Genomic DNA, 16,228 nt, shown 5'->3' on the forward strand with positions numbered 1-16,228 from the left:
TGTTGCATCTAACGTATCAACGTAATTTTTGATACATGTAATTGAATATATGATCATCAATTTATGATAACATTTTCTGTTTCTAAGGAGTGTATCGAAAATAAGCAATCCACAAATTTTTCTTTCAAATTATGATAAAAAAAACTATATTTTACTTAAACTAAAAATTGATCCTTTATTGTACGAGGTTAAAGTTGAGCATAATGAAAACCGGATGAAATTTAAGTTATTCCTTCACGAATTTTCGAACTTTTGAGCGCTCTTCATCAAGTTCCGGACAAGTGTTGCATCGCATTTTTTGGACGCTTGAGCCCAAATTTTCTTGAACTCCTGCATGTTCCCAGCTGCCTTACCAGTCTTCTTGAAAACCCTCTTCACGATTGCCTAGGAACGTTTGATGGGTCGAAGCTGAGGGCAACTTGGTGGATTGATATTTTTCTCATCGAAATTTATACCCTTTTTCCGCAAGCCAATTGAGAGTGGTTTTGGCATAGTGAGTCGACGCTAAATCCAACCAAAACAGTGGAGGTGTACTATGCTTCTTATATAAAGGCATAAATCTTTTCTGAATGCACTCAGATCGATAGATTTCTGCATTTATAGTTCCGGTTGACTTTAAACCACAGGAACATATTGCTTGCATACCAGTACCTTTTGACCGAATTTCTCCATTTGAATCGACCTATCCGCATCGCTCACATCCTCCCCAACGACGACAGTAAAGTATTGTGGATCTGGAAGGGTTTTTGAGTCCTCCTTTACATAAGTCTCATCGTCCAATCAAAACGCATGCATCCGGACTCTGCAAAAGACGCAAATACAATTTCCGGGCCCTTGTTGCTGCTGGCTTCTTCTGTTCTACACTTTGTTCCGAGATTTTCTGCTTCTTGTAGGTCTTCAGGTGATTTCGCCTCTTGATAAACTGGATCATTACGACACTCGTTCCTACTTTTTTTGGAAAATCACGTATTAACATTGATTTGTTCTTCATGATTAGAGATACCACTTTCTGGTCCAGTTTCGGGTTGGAAGAACCGGGTTTTCTGCCTCTTCCTGGTAGCTCATCCAAAGAGTAGTGTTCCCCAAACTTATTAATGATGGTTTTAACAATGGCATGATGAATTCCAAACCGCTTCGCCAATTTTCGCATAGTAATACCGACGACACGACCTGCCACTCGCTATTAAAAACTGTATCGCAAATTTAACTACCCCTCAGTAACTGGTAATGTCAAAACGACATTGCTTAAAAAATTTTTAAAACTGGCAACACAAATTGATAGATTATTGATTTTGAATAATAGTTATTGTAACCTTGGTTACTGTATATTATAGACCAAATGAATGTAAACAAAACAAATCCCAAATCATTTTTCATATGCGAATTAAATGAATTGTAGAAATCGTTATCCTAGATCACCACCTAAACCGAGCGAAGAGAATAAATAACTCACAATGACGCGTAAGTTAGCGATTGAAAAAGCAAAAGCTTATCTACTCAAGGATGATTTAATTTAAAACATAATTATTGAAAACTGCACTAAACAGTTTACGGCAGGATAAAACATATTGATGGAAAAATCTCGAGGTTATTGGATGAAGAACTGAATCCAGAGAGAATGGACTAACTGTGACATTTTTTTCGGATGGCATTTCCAACTTACGTTAATTGGCAATTGTTGTATATCTCATATATTTCCATATATTGTAGACATTAGAAAACACACAAATATATCTTGCAATTTGGCTTTATAATTGTTCTTATTTCTAAACAATGAATTTAATGTATTATAAAACAGTTTGCAACTACCTTCTTAGAGGCCCCACTACCGCCTGAAACAAGATGTCGACTGGTTAAAATATATTGGAAAGATTACTGGTGATAGTAAACCTCTATTGGGAGCCATTACATCTATTATTGAACCACTAATAATTTTTTAAACTATTCCAAAAGGCAAATTGATTCACATTTCAAACCTGTTATGCACGCTTGCACGTATCTACGTTCTCAAATTGTTTGTTTATTTATTCTTGGACTCCATAGCAACTTGTTTTTAGTAAATTGAGCAGTGTTGCTCGAGAAGATTATTTCGATCATTCTCAAGGGGTCACCAGTGGTGGTAGATTGCGAACCGAACGCCGATGCTTCTGCAAATTTACTCAAAAATGTTCACCGAGCGTAAGCATGCGATAGGTTCGAAAACTATTCCCTCGTTTAATGCGAAGGTGTTCTGTGCTCGGTGTTCGGCGAAGCAATCTGTTTCGAACCGTTCGGTTGGTGGGCCATCGGCGAGGGTCGAGTAAACTGCGTTCGATACGATGCTTTGTTGATTTCAAGTCTCGCATCCTGGTTTTGAAATTACCAATGCACACGTGATCAGCACAAAAAAAATCTTTTGTTCGATTGATAAATCGATCAATAGCAATTCAAATGGTATTATTTTGGACATTATCAGTGTGCGTAGGGTGGCTCGATATGGAAAATAGTAAGTTTTGGATCTTTTGCAAATTTTATGGTTTTGGTTATAGAATCTATAACAATAAGAATTGAATATTTTGGAACATTTCAGCAATCGTAGAGTGGCTCAATATGAAAAGGGATTTTTTTTACTCTTGCAAATTCGATGTTTAATAAACTGGTGAGTCACTAGCAAAGACAATTAAGTAATTTCAGGTATTTTCAAAGAGCGTATTTAAATTTGATGTTCTATTGATTGTTGAATCAATAGCTGTTCAACTTGGATAATTTTAGATATTTTCAGAGAGCGTAGAGTGGCGAAATTTGAAAATTTGGATTTTTTTTACTAATTCGATGATTTATTAAATAGTAAAAAATCTTTGGAAATTATCTGCCATCGTAGGGTTTTTCTATTTGAAAAATTGTAAAATTTTTGACTAATACTAATTCGATGGTTTGTTGATTGTTGGATCAATAGCAGTTCGAATTGAATAATTTTGGGCATTTTCGGCGAGTGTAGGATGGCGCAATATGAAAACTTGTAAGTGTTTTGATTGTTGCTGATAAAATGTTTCATTTAATAGTGAATTAATAACAATTACAAATTGCTCATTTTTGAGATTTTCAGGGACCATAGGATGGTTCTATCTGTATAATGGTAAAGTTTTTGACTAATGTCAATTGGATGCTCTATTGATTGATGAATTAATAGCAGTTCAAATAAGATGATTTTCATGATGAACATTTTCAGCGATCGTAGGGGGGTTTAATATAAAAATTTGAAAATATTTTGATTTTTGGTATTTTAATGTTCAATAGATGAGCGAATCAGTACCAGGTAGAATTGGATGATTTTGGACGTTTCTAGCGAGCGAGCGACGTTTGTTAATTTTGGATATTCTCAGCGAGCGCTAAAAAATGCATAAAATTCTAATATTCCAATTGCTATCTATTAAACATTGAATTAGCAAAAGGTAAAGTATTCCCAAATTTTTATATTAAGCCATTCCACGTCCACAAGATATGTATAAAATTATTCTATTCGAATTTAATTCATTCATCAATCAATAAAGCATCGGATCTGCAAATTCAAATACTAACATTTTTTAAATAGGACCACACTTCGCTCGCTGTAAATTGGAAATCCTATTGGAACTGCTATTGATTCACCAATTAATAGGACATTGAATCGACATTAGTCAAAAATTTTAAAATTTTCCAAATAGCACCACCCTAAGCTTGAAGAAAATGTCAAAAATTATCAAATTTACATTGCTCTTGATTCACTATTAAATGGAACATGAAATCAGCAAAAGTCTAAATATATGCAAATTTTCATATTGCACCACCCTACGCTCGATAAAAATGTAAAATTGTATTTCCAGAATCAACAGACCATCGAATTAGTCTAAGATACAATTTTTGTCGATTTTTCAAATAGAACCACCCTACGGTCGCTGAAAATGTCCAAAATTGTTAAATTTCAATTGCTTTTGAATCAATTATTTAATAAAACATCAAATTAGTAAAAATCAAAAAAATTACAAATTTTCATATTGCGCCACCCCCGCTCGCTGAAAATGTAAAAAAATATCCAATTCGAACTGTTATTTATTCACTAATCAATAGAGCATCGAAATGAGATTAGTCAAAAAATTTCCTATTTTCCATATACAGGCACCCTACGCTCGTTACAAAATTAGCATATTCTGCTAAGCTACCCAAAAACTTAAACGTCCAGCCGCAGCTGACAAAGTTCGGTTCATCCGAAGCAACAGCCTATAGTACTCGAATCGGATGTTCATGAACATACTAGTAACGATAGACTCACAAACTAAAGCATCGGTTCTGTCACCATCAGCATCGCTTCTTGGTTCGGCGATGCTTGCTCGAACGATGGTATCGGCAAATTCATACTCGCGATGGTGGTTCGCTTTTTGGTTCGGAACGAACACGTTTTGCGTGTTCGGAATCGATGCTTTACCACCACTGGGGGTCACTATATTTATGGTAACTGGCGGTGAATCGTTAACGGACAATTTTCATGTAGATTTTTCTTCGAAGTGCCTGGTCGTGTCGTCGGTAATACCCTTCTCACTTAGCCATGTGTCCAGAACTTTAATTTTCTTTTCCTTTCCAATACGCGACATTTTGAAAACGCAGAATTTCAACCGCACAAACAAGTAAACAAACGAAAGCTAACAACTAAACGCACAGCATGCTGTGATCTGAGCATAAAAACCATCACAATACATGCGTACAACACAAATGCATGTGGATTGCTTATTTTCGATACACTCCTTATAACATAATCACAAATAATTCAAAACTAAAGTTTTCTCAAATGTTTGGTATCAACGAGTATCAAAGAAGAAAACTCATGACGCATGTTTGCTTTTCTCGTACCCGAACCGACGATTGTGATGTAGTAAGCGACATAAGCATTCAGTTTCTGAATATAATTCCAGGTTGAGAATTCATTTCCAAGCACAGAATCAAGCATTCAGTTCTGCTGTTGTACGGGTTTGTTATGTGTACCGTTTGGTTTCAAACAAGGGCAATTGCATATGCATTCAGCTGCTGGTTATTTGCGTTGGAGCAAAGCACATCGAAAAGTAAACAAGGACTATCGAAAATTACAAAAGAACTATTAGAATTAATTAATTAGAATTAATATTGTTTATCGGATTAGCACATTAATCCAATGTGAGAACAAGCATTTTAGTGCACTGTTCGCAATACGAACTTAGCACCAAACGAGTGCAAATAAAAAGTGTTCATTATCAGAGAAAACTCCACAATTTGGCCGTCCTGAAAGTCAGAAATGAATCCCGTACAGCATTTTATTAGATTCTTTCACGGAAATTTGCAAATCCGAAATGAGATAATCAACAGTATGTTGCTATATTGCGAGCTGTAAAAACCGGCCATTTGTGAAAAGGCAGCCACCTAAATCACGTAATATGAAATTCCTTCACAGAAATTGCTTCAGTGTTGAGTCAATCCGCACAGGAAACAATCCTGCTGCGGGACGTTAGCAGTGCGAGTTTCGTTTCAAGCAAGAGCGATTGCGTCATAAAGCTGCTGATTGTTTGCATTGGAACAAAATGCTTCGAAAAACGTACAGCGACCGTGAAAACAAATTAGTTCTTTTAACAGCTATAAATGTTTACAAAAGAACTATTAGAATTATTTATCTGTTAAAATATGCAATGCGGAGAATAATAAGCTTAGCGAAAGTTTACAGTCTGATAGATTATAATTCTAATATTCTCGCATATTTCTACCGGCTTTTTTGTTAATTGGATATTTTGTGTATTGGTTTGAATGCATTCTGTTGACTTCAGGGTGTAGAAGTGATGTCAGATATTTTATTGACAGCTCACTTACAAACACAAATGCAGATTAGATTGATTTGTTTTCACGCCTGCATAAAACTCGATTCGAACGATCAATCAATTTCGATCAACGTTAAAATTAATGTAATATTTTTTTAGCCGAATATTACTTACGTACCCGACGGCAAAATGTTCCGTGAACTCGATGTCCCCTTGCTTGCAATTAATGTTGTTCCGTAACCGTTCCATGCCGGTGATAGTCGCCTGGTGCCACGTGTGAATCGCTCTTATATATTGTTTTGTTTTCATCAGAAAATAGATTGGCCACCCATTTTTCATTAGCGTCGTTGTTCATTTTTCATCAGGCATGGAAACCTCAATTGTTCATTACAACTACATTGAATTAGAGGAAATTTTTTGTATGATATTGAATAAAAATTTTTTTATGTGTATGTCTTCCATTTTTTTCAAACATTTTTATATGATGGTACACAGTATCGAATAAAAAAATATCGGCTTTGTTCGCAGCTGAATCAAAATAGCAATGAATGTTTTGACGTGAATACGTCTTACTTTACTAATGGGCACATTTCAAAAATTTCCCTCTCGGAAATAAGGTTTTGATTTTCTATAACTCTAGTTATATATAATGTATCAATATAACTTTTGCTACATGCCATCGGAAATTTAAACATCAATTTATGATAACGTTTTCAGTTGTATTACATTATCACAAATAATTCAAAATTAAAGTTTTCTCAAATGTTTGGTATCAACGAGTATCAAAGAAGAATTTTCTTTACATTTCTCATACCTGCGATGACGTTCAAAACTGTAGTAAACACTCCGCTGCTGGTCGATTGCAATGTAGAAACATTCATCGAAAAATGAACAACGACGGATAAAGGGGCCTTTTGGGGCCCTTTTAAGGGCTATAAACGGTTACAATAATTGAAAATAATCATTTTAGTCCACCGTCCGCAGTGTGCACAGTGCATTAAACAAAAGTTGGCATCGTCACTAACGTCCGACTTCCGGTTCTGCAATTATAGGTTTAAGCGTGTATCAAATTGCAACCTGTCATTCAGATTTTTTTCTAAATTTGGCTCAAAATTGTTTTAATTTGCAGGTTGTGTTAGCTGCTGGTCAAACCGACCGATTTCAGCTATGCCGGTTCCCAGTTTGTAGTTTTGGAAGTCTCAGAGGTCCCAGAGATAGTGGTCAAAAACTCAAGAACTCTCTTCATTTTATCAGAGACAGCTGAGTAAATTTTCAAAAATTTTGACGCGAATGAAAGGTTATATGGGCTCATAGACTGCTGTTGATTTTAGGTCGGATTTGACTTACGATTCCGAAACAACAGGGTGCAGTGTATTTAAAACTTATACCGTTATGTAGAGCAAAAACAGAAAAGAAAACGAAGAATATCAACCATTTTTGCCTTTCTCATATAGAAAGGTTATGCAATCACTGTGAGAACCGACTTTTGAACCGTCATATACCACTCGACTCAGTTAGTCGAGTACGCAAAATGTCTGTGTGTGTCTATGTGTGTGTGTATGCGCGTATGTGTGTTTGTAACGTTTTTTTGCACTAACTTTTCTCAGAGATGGCTGAACCGATTTTCACAAACTTAAATTCAAATGAAAGGTCTTGTGATCCCATACAAAATTCCTGAATATTATTTGGATCCGACTTCCGGTTCCGGAATTATGGAGTAAAATGTGCAAAAAGAAAGAAAATATGTGTTTCAACTTTTTTCATAGATGGCGCGAGATTTTTACAAACTTAGGTTCAAATGAAAGGTCCTGTGGCCCCATGCGTAATTCCTGAATTTCATGCGGATCCGACTTCCGGATCCGGAAATATAGGGTAAAGTGGGTTAAAAATTGTATGCCATCACTGAAAATGGGGAAAAACCTTAAACAAATTTTTAAATCGACCTCAAATCTTTTCCAATTGATAGTTTTTATCAGTAGACGGTCAAACAAACCGATTTCGGTTATTCTTTTAAGAATCGAAGAAAATTATTTTGAAGAATACCACAGTGTTATTTATGATAGTATGATTGATATGAGAAAGGCATCATTACACCACTAGGTGGATTAAAACAGGTTATTTTTATAAATTGGAAAGATTATGCTAGTGTATGCTCAAACTTTTGAAAGATTCCTTTGTAATATTTATGAAAATAGAAGTTATATGGGAAAGACATAATAACACCACTAGGTGGATTGAAACCATTTTTCTCACAGGTCGCAGTGAAATCCGAAAATACTTGTCAAACATTTTTCATATGATCGCTTTCAAATATTGCTCAGGAGCTTGAACATCTATATTCTGTAACTCTATCTCTGAAAATCATAACCATACTATTCAAGATAAAAAGCTCAATTCATATTTAAATGTCATTTATTACTTAAATAATACTAATTGATTATCATAAAAGTATTTGTGTACACTTTCATTTCAAAATATTTATTCTTTTCAGACTGACATTTTCAGACAAAATGTTCACTGTCATCATTCTTTGTTTGATATTATCATAAGGACATATCCGTATTATAAATAAATAGGGATTAACATTAGCAATAAATTAAGTAGCGATGTTGCAAATTTGATTTGCGTATATGTCAATGGAAATCAACTGCTTGCAAGAAACTATTTTCGTGCAGTGAACGGATCTCTATCACCAAATTTTGCATTTTGAAGTACTGACAATTTTTCTAGCTACATTATTCATAACAACGGTGTATCGGCTAGCAAGGCATAAAATAACTAGTCGTTAAGTTAGGCAATTAACATTTACAGACTAAATCAAATTAATTGAGATTCCTATACACAACTATAAGCACACTTTGGCTCAACACTGGAACTGGCCAGGACGGGATACGCCTCTCCTATTACCGATTTCATATTTCACTTTGCATGCAATGAATCGCTGAATCTTCCGAAAGTTCATCCAACGACGATTCTGAAAACAGAAAAATTCTGATAAATAGAGCCAAATGAACACGACACAACCCCGGTGATTTGGGAAAGGGAGAAGTTTTAAGTGCATAAAATACAGCCATTACTACTCACCATGTCTGCTATACGACGAGGACTTTGAAGCACTGATTAGGTTGTTGTTATTCAGGTTACTGAAACAGGGTCCCATAGGCCCAACTGCACTGTTCATACCTCCTGCAGGTCCGACCGATGTCGCATGCATCGGACTGTGCTGGAATGTGTACGACAACTGTAGGTTGATATGTCTGGCGAAAGGATTCAAGTCGCCATCTCTAGGAACTGTTGGTTAAAGCACTTCTGTTAGAAAATCTAGAATTTGGTTTCAAGGAAATGTAGCAAAACGATTACCTTGAACGTGCTTCTTCTGTCGAGCACGTGAGTTTTGAAACCACACTTGAGTGACTCGTTTACTGAGACCAGTGACCGACGCTATCCGTTCGAGATCTTGTCCGTCTGGATTACTATCAATGTTGAAGTTGGCCTGCAAAATCTGCAGTTGTTCCTCCGTGAAAGTGGTTCGCACTCGCTTGGTTTTGTTGTTTTTCTGGCAACCATCGGCTTCGCATCCATCTGTGAAATGGTATTTTTATTGATGTTCAAAAAATGCTCAATGAAAAGAATTACCGTCACTGGATGTTCCACAGTCAAATAACTCCGAATAGTGTGTCTTGCAGAGCACCTTTTCGTCGACTAGGGCAAACTGTTCTCCCGTGGACAACTGACGTCCACAACTATCACAGGCAAAGCAGGCTAGATGAAAGATCAGCTCGCGAGCACGACGGATCCAATCGGAGGCGGCGATGCTCCGATTGCAGCGAGCACATTTTGCACCGAATGTTCTGTAAAATGTAAACAACCGTCTGTAGCAACTTTTTACGTAAAAAAATCGAACTTACTTAGCGGTTTATGTTGAACCGTTAGGTGACGTTAGCAGTTCAACATAAACTGCTAATGAACTGATGAGTCAAAGACGAAACATAAAAATAAGAAAATAGTTGTGTGTTCTTGGTACAAACTGGCACACATGCGGTACCATAACTCCTAAATAACAACGATTCAATATCTGATACAATTTTATTAGTCTTCCTTGGTCAGCTCCCTACCAAGATTCTGCAATTGTTCGGAAAAAAATCACTCTTTTTTTGGTATCCTGTTAACAGATACCTCATATGTCCTCCCAACACGCACTTGGAATCGAATCATAAAACGAGACATTTGAAAGTCAGGACCTGGATCATTCTTCTCATCATCTGAAGCTCAAGAAACGCGGTATAACGCTTCTTTGAAAAGACAAGCCAAGGCTGACTAAAAGTGAATTGGCACCCGTAATTTGGGGTTCAGTAAGTTTGAAAAGTCCATAAATGGTTTCTTTACACTGCTTCAAAACTTCAAAATTACACCATTAGATGACAAATTTCTCCAGATCGAACGAAATTTCGAACCTTCTTTTTGATGAAGGACATCAGCACACGTACAGTGGAAACGGACACGGAATCAGCGCAATATTTCCAATTAGAGCACCTATAACCTGAGAGACGACAGCTGTTCGTTTGGAATGACAGCTTCATTGTTGGTGATTGCCGAAAATTTGACAGAAGCTGCTATATTGCTATCTATATTGTATACAACATTTTCAATCCGGTAGAAGATGCTACAAGAACTCGAGTCTCTCAACTCATGAACCGTGAGAGAATTTTGCTACATTTCTTCGCATCACTTCATACTCTGAGTATTTCACGCCCTTAAAAAAAATTACAATCTGATAATGATCGTTGCTGTGTGGAATTTCCCAAGAGAGAATCGTAAGTTGACAATTATTGGTTGATTTGACATCCTGGTCCAAGATGTTCGATTTCCAATACCCAGTAAATCCGAACATCGGACGCATCGTGCAAGAAAGCTTTTGATTGCGTTTCGAGCTTGCATAGTGTATCGGTAGAACAAAAGAGTGAAGATATACCAAAGCAGAGAGCGGATGTCTGATTACTCAGGTGATGAGATATATCGGGGTTGGATTTCCAACCTCGAACATAGGGTCAGAGTTTTTCTGGCCCTAAGAGGCGAATGACCTAAAGGTTAAAGCCTCTATGATCGAAACAAAAAAATGTTTAACACTCTTTCACACCCTATCGGGAAGATGTCGGCTCGAAAATGTCTTGTTTGATATTCCTTCACTCTGTTTCTCTAGCGATGCATAATGTAAACATAAAGCTTTTTTTTATGTCGACGCGGTTGATGCAAATGGTGCAGAATTGTCCGATGACGGGCCGATTGAAGCGCTACGATCGGCCCTATATCGTGCTCAATCGGTCCGATAATCAGACCGATGATCGGACTTATGCGGGTCTACAAATTTCACTGGGTACTAGAGGCACACGAGGGGCATACGAATTTATTTTTAAGTACGATTCAGACGGTCCGTCTTATTCCGTCACCGTTACCGGAACGTCAACGTCCGTCACCGTCATTCTGATTCACACGATCCGGTTTCCTATCCGTGTTTGTCATGTCATTTTCTTACACGCAGAATTAGAAGACCTTAGTTTCGCACAATTTTATTCCACTAATACAAAATCAGGGAGCTTTTGAAGCCAATCGATCTGTTGTTTCCCTACCTTTTAACCGAATAAATAACTTTCAAAATTACTAGAAAGAGGAAAATACAAAACAATCATTTCCACTCAACAACGTAACGTACTTTGCAAATCTACTGATAAGTTTAATTACTTATATATGTGGTATATTTCGTTTAAGAGTGGGATTTTAACACCGAATACATACATAACAAACGTCAGCTCAATACCGTAATCATATGAATCGTACATGTGTGCGATAATCACAGTCCGTCAAATATTCTTTCGGAGAAATGTTGACGGCGCTTGCCGTTGACGGACGTTGACGTTCCGGATCTCTGCTGGATCGTGTGAATGCGCAAAGGGAAAACTCATTTGGCTAATTTTGACGGAAGCTGACGTTCCGGTGACGGTGACGGAAGAAGCCGGATCGTCTGAATCGAACATTAGTCGGTGTTCAATGTTGTTTTCTACACAGAAATATTGATAACCAATTCAAAAGCTCACTTGAACAAAATAAGACATTTAAGAAAATAATTCACACAAAACAAAAATCAGTACTGAACCCACTTGCACTCTTTTCGCTTCGAACGAGAGACATTCTCACCCCCGCTGTTTATTCGCCTTCGAGGAAAACGCAGTATGACTTCGATCATGGAGGGTTGGGTGAACGTGATCAGCACTCTTCATCATCAACATCAATAAACTAAACGGTCCTCTTCATAGTATCCAAAATTATCAAAGAATTATTTTCGAAAAAAAATTCATATGGAAACCACAAAAAAACTTCAGCCTAAATATTCGATACAAATGTTAGCAGTGGTTTTGATAATAGTTGTTTGGTCCTACGTCAACTATTCGAACAAATCCATAGCGCTTACAGTTGTTTTCTTCTTCTCCAAGACTTTTCACTAGATTCCCCGTTGAAATAAAAATCTTTGAAGGAAATTACAGAAACTAACAAAATATATAATATCTATGAATGGTTCCCCCTTCTAAAACTTTTCAGAAGTTATAAAAATTTTCTAGTAATTTATAAAATACGTTGGACTTATACGTACATAAATTTTATTATCTCTAAATTTAAGAGTAATGTCAAAACAAGCTATTATACCAAATTGAAGCATAATTTTGCCATTTCAACAATATAATAATGTTTAAGTATTATGATCTGATATGAAATGAATATTAATATTGATTATTACTTTGAAATAAGTTTGCTATAGCTTTTTATTCGGGTATGCGCAAAAGGTATGCGATATTGGGACAGAAGACTGTGAAAATAATTATTTAATATCGGGGGAGGCTGATGTCTGAGAACTGAATCGAAAGCTCCTTTGATGTCATATGGATGACATTTGTTGATTTTTAGAAAAAGTAATTTTAATATCAGTTAAAAGCAATGCTGTCGTATGTTCAAGCCCCGGCCTGGAAGGATTCGTAGTGTCAGTAGAATCATAGCACCAGCCATGCAATGTTTCTGTACACTCTGAATCGGCTGCGAAGTCTGTTGAAACAGAAGGTCAAATTCCACTACAGGAATGTAATACCAAGGCTTTGCTTTGCTAAAAGCAATGCAAGGCAATCTAGGTTTCGCTATTACCGAAACGATGCCAACTGCTAAGCTGGGATTGTCACAATGAATGAAAATCTGTTTCTTTCGTGTGAGCTGTTTGTTTTTGATTTTTTCAGACGCCATGATCTATTTTGATTCAAAATTTCTGGAATTTTCAATGTATGGCGAAATACCAGAAATGTTCACACTAAAAATTTAATAGATTTTTGTCTTCTCTTTTCTATACTGGAGTGTCATTTCTTGTAGCTAGCCGATACAAGTTTGGCATAGTAGGTACTTTCGCCTGAGAAAAAAATTGATTTGCAAGTAATTTGCAAGTGCGAACCAAAACCCATTAGCTCATTACCAAATGGCCCCTCGAAGCTTTATAAGGCTTCAATAAACGCATTCAAGCGGCCTTTACAGCAGAGAAACTACAAGGTAGAATTCGAAAGTTCCAGTACTTTTTAAACATCGCGTCCAGTGTTGTCGTATAAAATTTTCATGACGTTTGGACGTACAGAAGCTGAGACATCGCGCTAAATGTGACAGTACATTTGTAGTGCCGGTCGGAAAATGAGTATCGAACAACGAGCCAACATTAATGTCGTTTTCGCTTGATGCCAAACCTAACCCAGTTTCCACTCTATCTGCTGTCAAACCGTTTGCTTGAAACCAGTTTTGAACCTAGCTTCAACATTGTTGAACTGAAAATCGAGTCAGTTTCGAACCTGGTTTTAATATCAGCTTTGCTTAAACCCCCGTTTGCTAAGTGCGAAATCAACACAGTTTTGTGAAAAGTGTTTATTTGATGAAACTACCCTGGGTCACTTCCAGTTTTCTCAAGCGAAGACGACATAGTTAAAACCAAATACAAATAATAATACCGCTAAGTCCCATAGAAATGAACCGCCAATGTTTGGTTCACAGCCTAAAGAAGTAAGTCTAGCAAATTACTCCCTTTCATTGAGATAGTTTGAAAAAGTGGAAAGTAAATCGTTTCTGGCAACGCTTTATGCTAGTTGCTAAGGTGCAAAACAAACTTGTTTGTTTATGTTTATCGTTGCTGTATTAAACTGCAACGATCAGTCTAAATATCACCGGCACTAGCACAAAAGATGAAAAATGAACACAAACACCCACGAATCTACAAATATCAATACAGCTAGTAGTATATTCATGGTGGCTTAACTATTCTAGATTATTGTTTAACTTACATTTCGCTTGTGATCTGGATTATCAGATAAAAACTGTTTGTTTATTTATTTTTCACTATAATAAACAGTAACTACACTCTAAAAAAATTTGAATTTTACAGGTGACTTAATCCCTCATACGATGTAATTCACAAAGACCTAATTTGTCAAATGACGGAAAATTTTATTTGTAATGACTTAATGTTGGATGAGCTTGAATTTTACTGGTTTCGACTGTAACTTGCGTTCTACTAGCAGGTGCGACTGTATGAATTTAAATGCACATTTTACCGGCCAGGCAGATGCATGCTTCTGTGGCTCAGTCGATTATCAGACGAACTTGCGATCCAATGATTCTCGGTTCAAGTCGCGGTGGGTTGCTACAAAATTCTTTTTTTTTATTTCAATGAATTTCATGTCATGGAGTTTTAGACACAATATTAAATGTTCTTCCACGTAAATTTGCGTGAACTGCGACGCTCCATTTATGTGCATCTAATAAGATGTAAAATTTTTTAAGTGTGTATGGTGAACTTGTTCTTATCCTTCAGTGTTGCTAGTTTTACAGAAAACTCGTTAAAGTACATTGTCACTCTGACAGTGTATCATGACAGTGTACCGCACGATGCAAAATGTGTCCTTGAAAATTTGTCGAAGTATTCCGTATTATAATTTGTATTTGATAAGACTGCCACTTCGCAAGTTGACGCTTGCTTTTGGGCTCATATTCAAAGCACCATGCTTCGTCACCAGTCACAATCGAATACAAAAAGTTTGGGTCCCTTTTGGTCTCTTTAATGATGTCTCTTGAATGTTGAATTCTGAGGTCTTTTTCGTGTTATTTTAAAATGTGCGGAACAAATCGAGCACAAACTTTTCTGAGACCCAAATTTTCTGTCTAAATACGATAAATCGACGATGCGGATATTGATAATTCCGATTCCATATATTTAAGTGATGATTGCACAATCCGTGTTGTTTCGTTCACAATTTCGTTTGACCGGCCCGAATGTTTGTCGTCTTCCAAGTCCTCCTGTCCCTCTTGAAAACGTTCAAATCACTCGTGAATACGGCTATGGGACAGACAAACATAGTCATAAACTTTTGTTTCATAATTTGATGAGTTTCGGTAAAAGTTTTACCAAGTTTAAAATAAAACTTAATGTTGGCTCTTTCTTCGATGCTCATAATCCGACTGACACTACAAATATACTGTCACATTTAGCACGATATCTCAGCGTATATATATATTCAAATGTTTGAATGATACTTGGAGCCGGGCTGTTTAAAAAGTTCTGGAACTTTTGAATTGTACCTTGCATATCAAATTTCCAAATATCTGCAGGCCAGGTTTCAAAATTCTACGAACGAAAAATGTTTCATAGAATCTACGATACAAACAAATAGTCAAGTCAATATCAAAGATTTGCAACTTATGTCAAGTATCTATATAACTTCAAAAACTCGAAGATGAGAAAATATCTGCAGTCCTCATAAGAAATCTGCAGACTTACAGACTATTCGGTTAAACGATTGTCTCACGGAACGACCGAAATTAGCTCTGCGCCTAATTCGCATTACTGTTTTTGAATTAGTTGATTTTAACAACAAAATTTCCAAAATAACTATGAAATTAGTTAAAATTGGGAATTTACTTTGCTGAAAAAACTCCTATTTCTAGAGAATGTGTTTAGTTGGCGAATATCCTGGACACAACCCAGCAATATTTCAATCCAACGCGAAATTCTCATTGACAACTAATTTTGTTATTAAAATCAGAAAATTTGTTTCTATTTATCTATCACCATCATTGCTGAAGGACAGCACAAAAAAAACCAAAATGAAATTGGTTATATTAACAAGTTTATTAACCAAAAACTCATGAGAAGTGTCAAAGCAAAACAATCCATCAAAAAGCTAAAAAAGATAGTCTTTTTGAAACAGCTTGCAAATTGTTTTGATGTTTTTCGCATGTGTTACGATATGTCCATATATAAATCTCTGAACCGATATGTAAAAATGGGGGCGGCCCGTTTGGCATAAGGTTATTCGGCATAATACCGTTTGGCATAACGCCGTTTGGCATAATGGTTATTT

At 36.4% G+C, this 16,228-nt stretch overlaps 1 protein-coding gene across 1 annotated transcript in view; it reads right to left on the bottom strand.

Moving 5' to 3' along the window:
• Nucleotides 1-8,189: 8,189 nt before the first annotated feature.
• LOC131437291 (LIM/homeobox protein Awh-like) overlaps nucleotides 8,190-16,228 on the bottom strand; it is a 64,392-nt gene continuing 56,353 nt past the window's right edge. Inside the window, exons 3-6 of the mRNA XM_058606539.1 lie at nucleotides 9,432-9,646; nucleotides 9,156-9,377; nucleotides 8,880-9,086; nucleotides 8,190-8,769 (exon numbers count right to left, since the gene is read on the bottom strand). Coding sequence (XP_058462522.1) covers nucleotides 8,708-8,769; nucleotides 8,880-9,086; nucleotides 9,156-9,377; nucleotides 9,432-9,646 — 706 coding nt within the window. The 3' untranslated portion in view covers nucleotides 8,190-8,707. The remainder of the gene's footprint in view (nucleotides 8,770-8,879; nucleotides 9,087-9,155; nucleotides 9,378-9,431; nucleotides 9,647-16,228) is intronic.

This window comes from Malaya genurostris, chromosome 3 (assembly GCF_030247185.1).
Source record: "Malaya genurostris strain Urasoe2022 chromosome 3, Malgen_1.1, whole genome shotgun sequence".
Taxonomy (NCBI): Eukaryota; Metazoa; Arthropoda; class Insecta; order Diptera; family Culicidae; genus Malaya; species Malaya genurostris.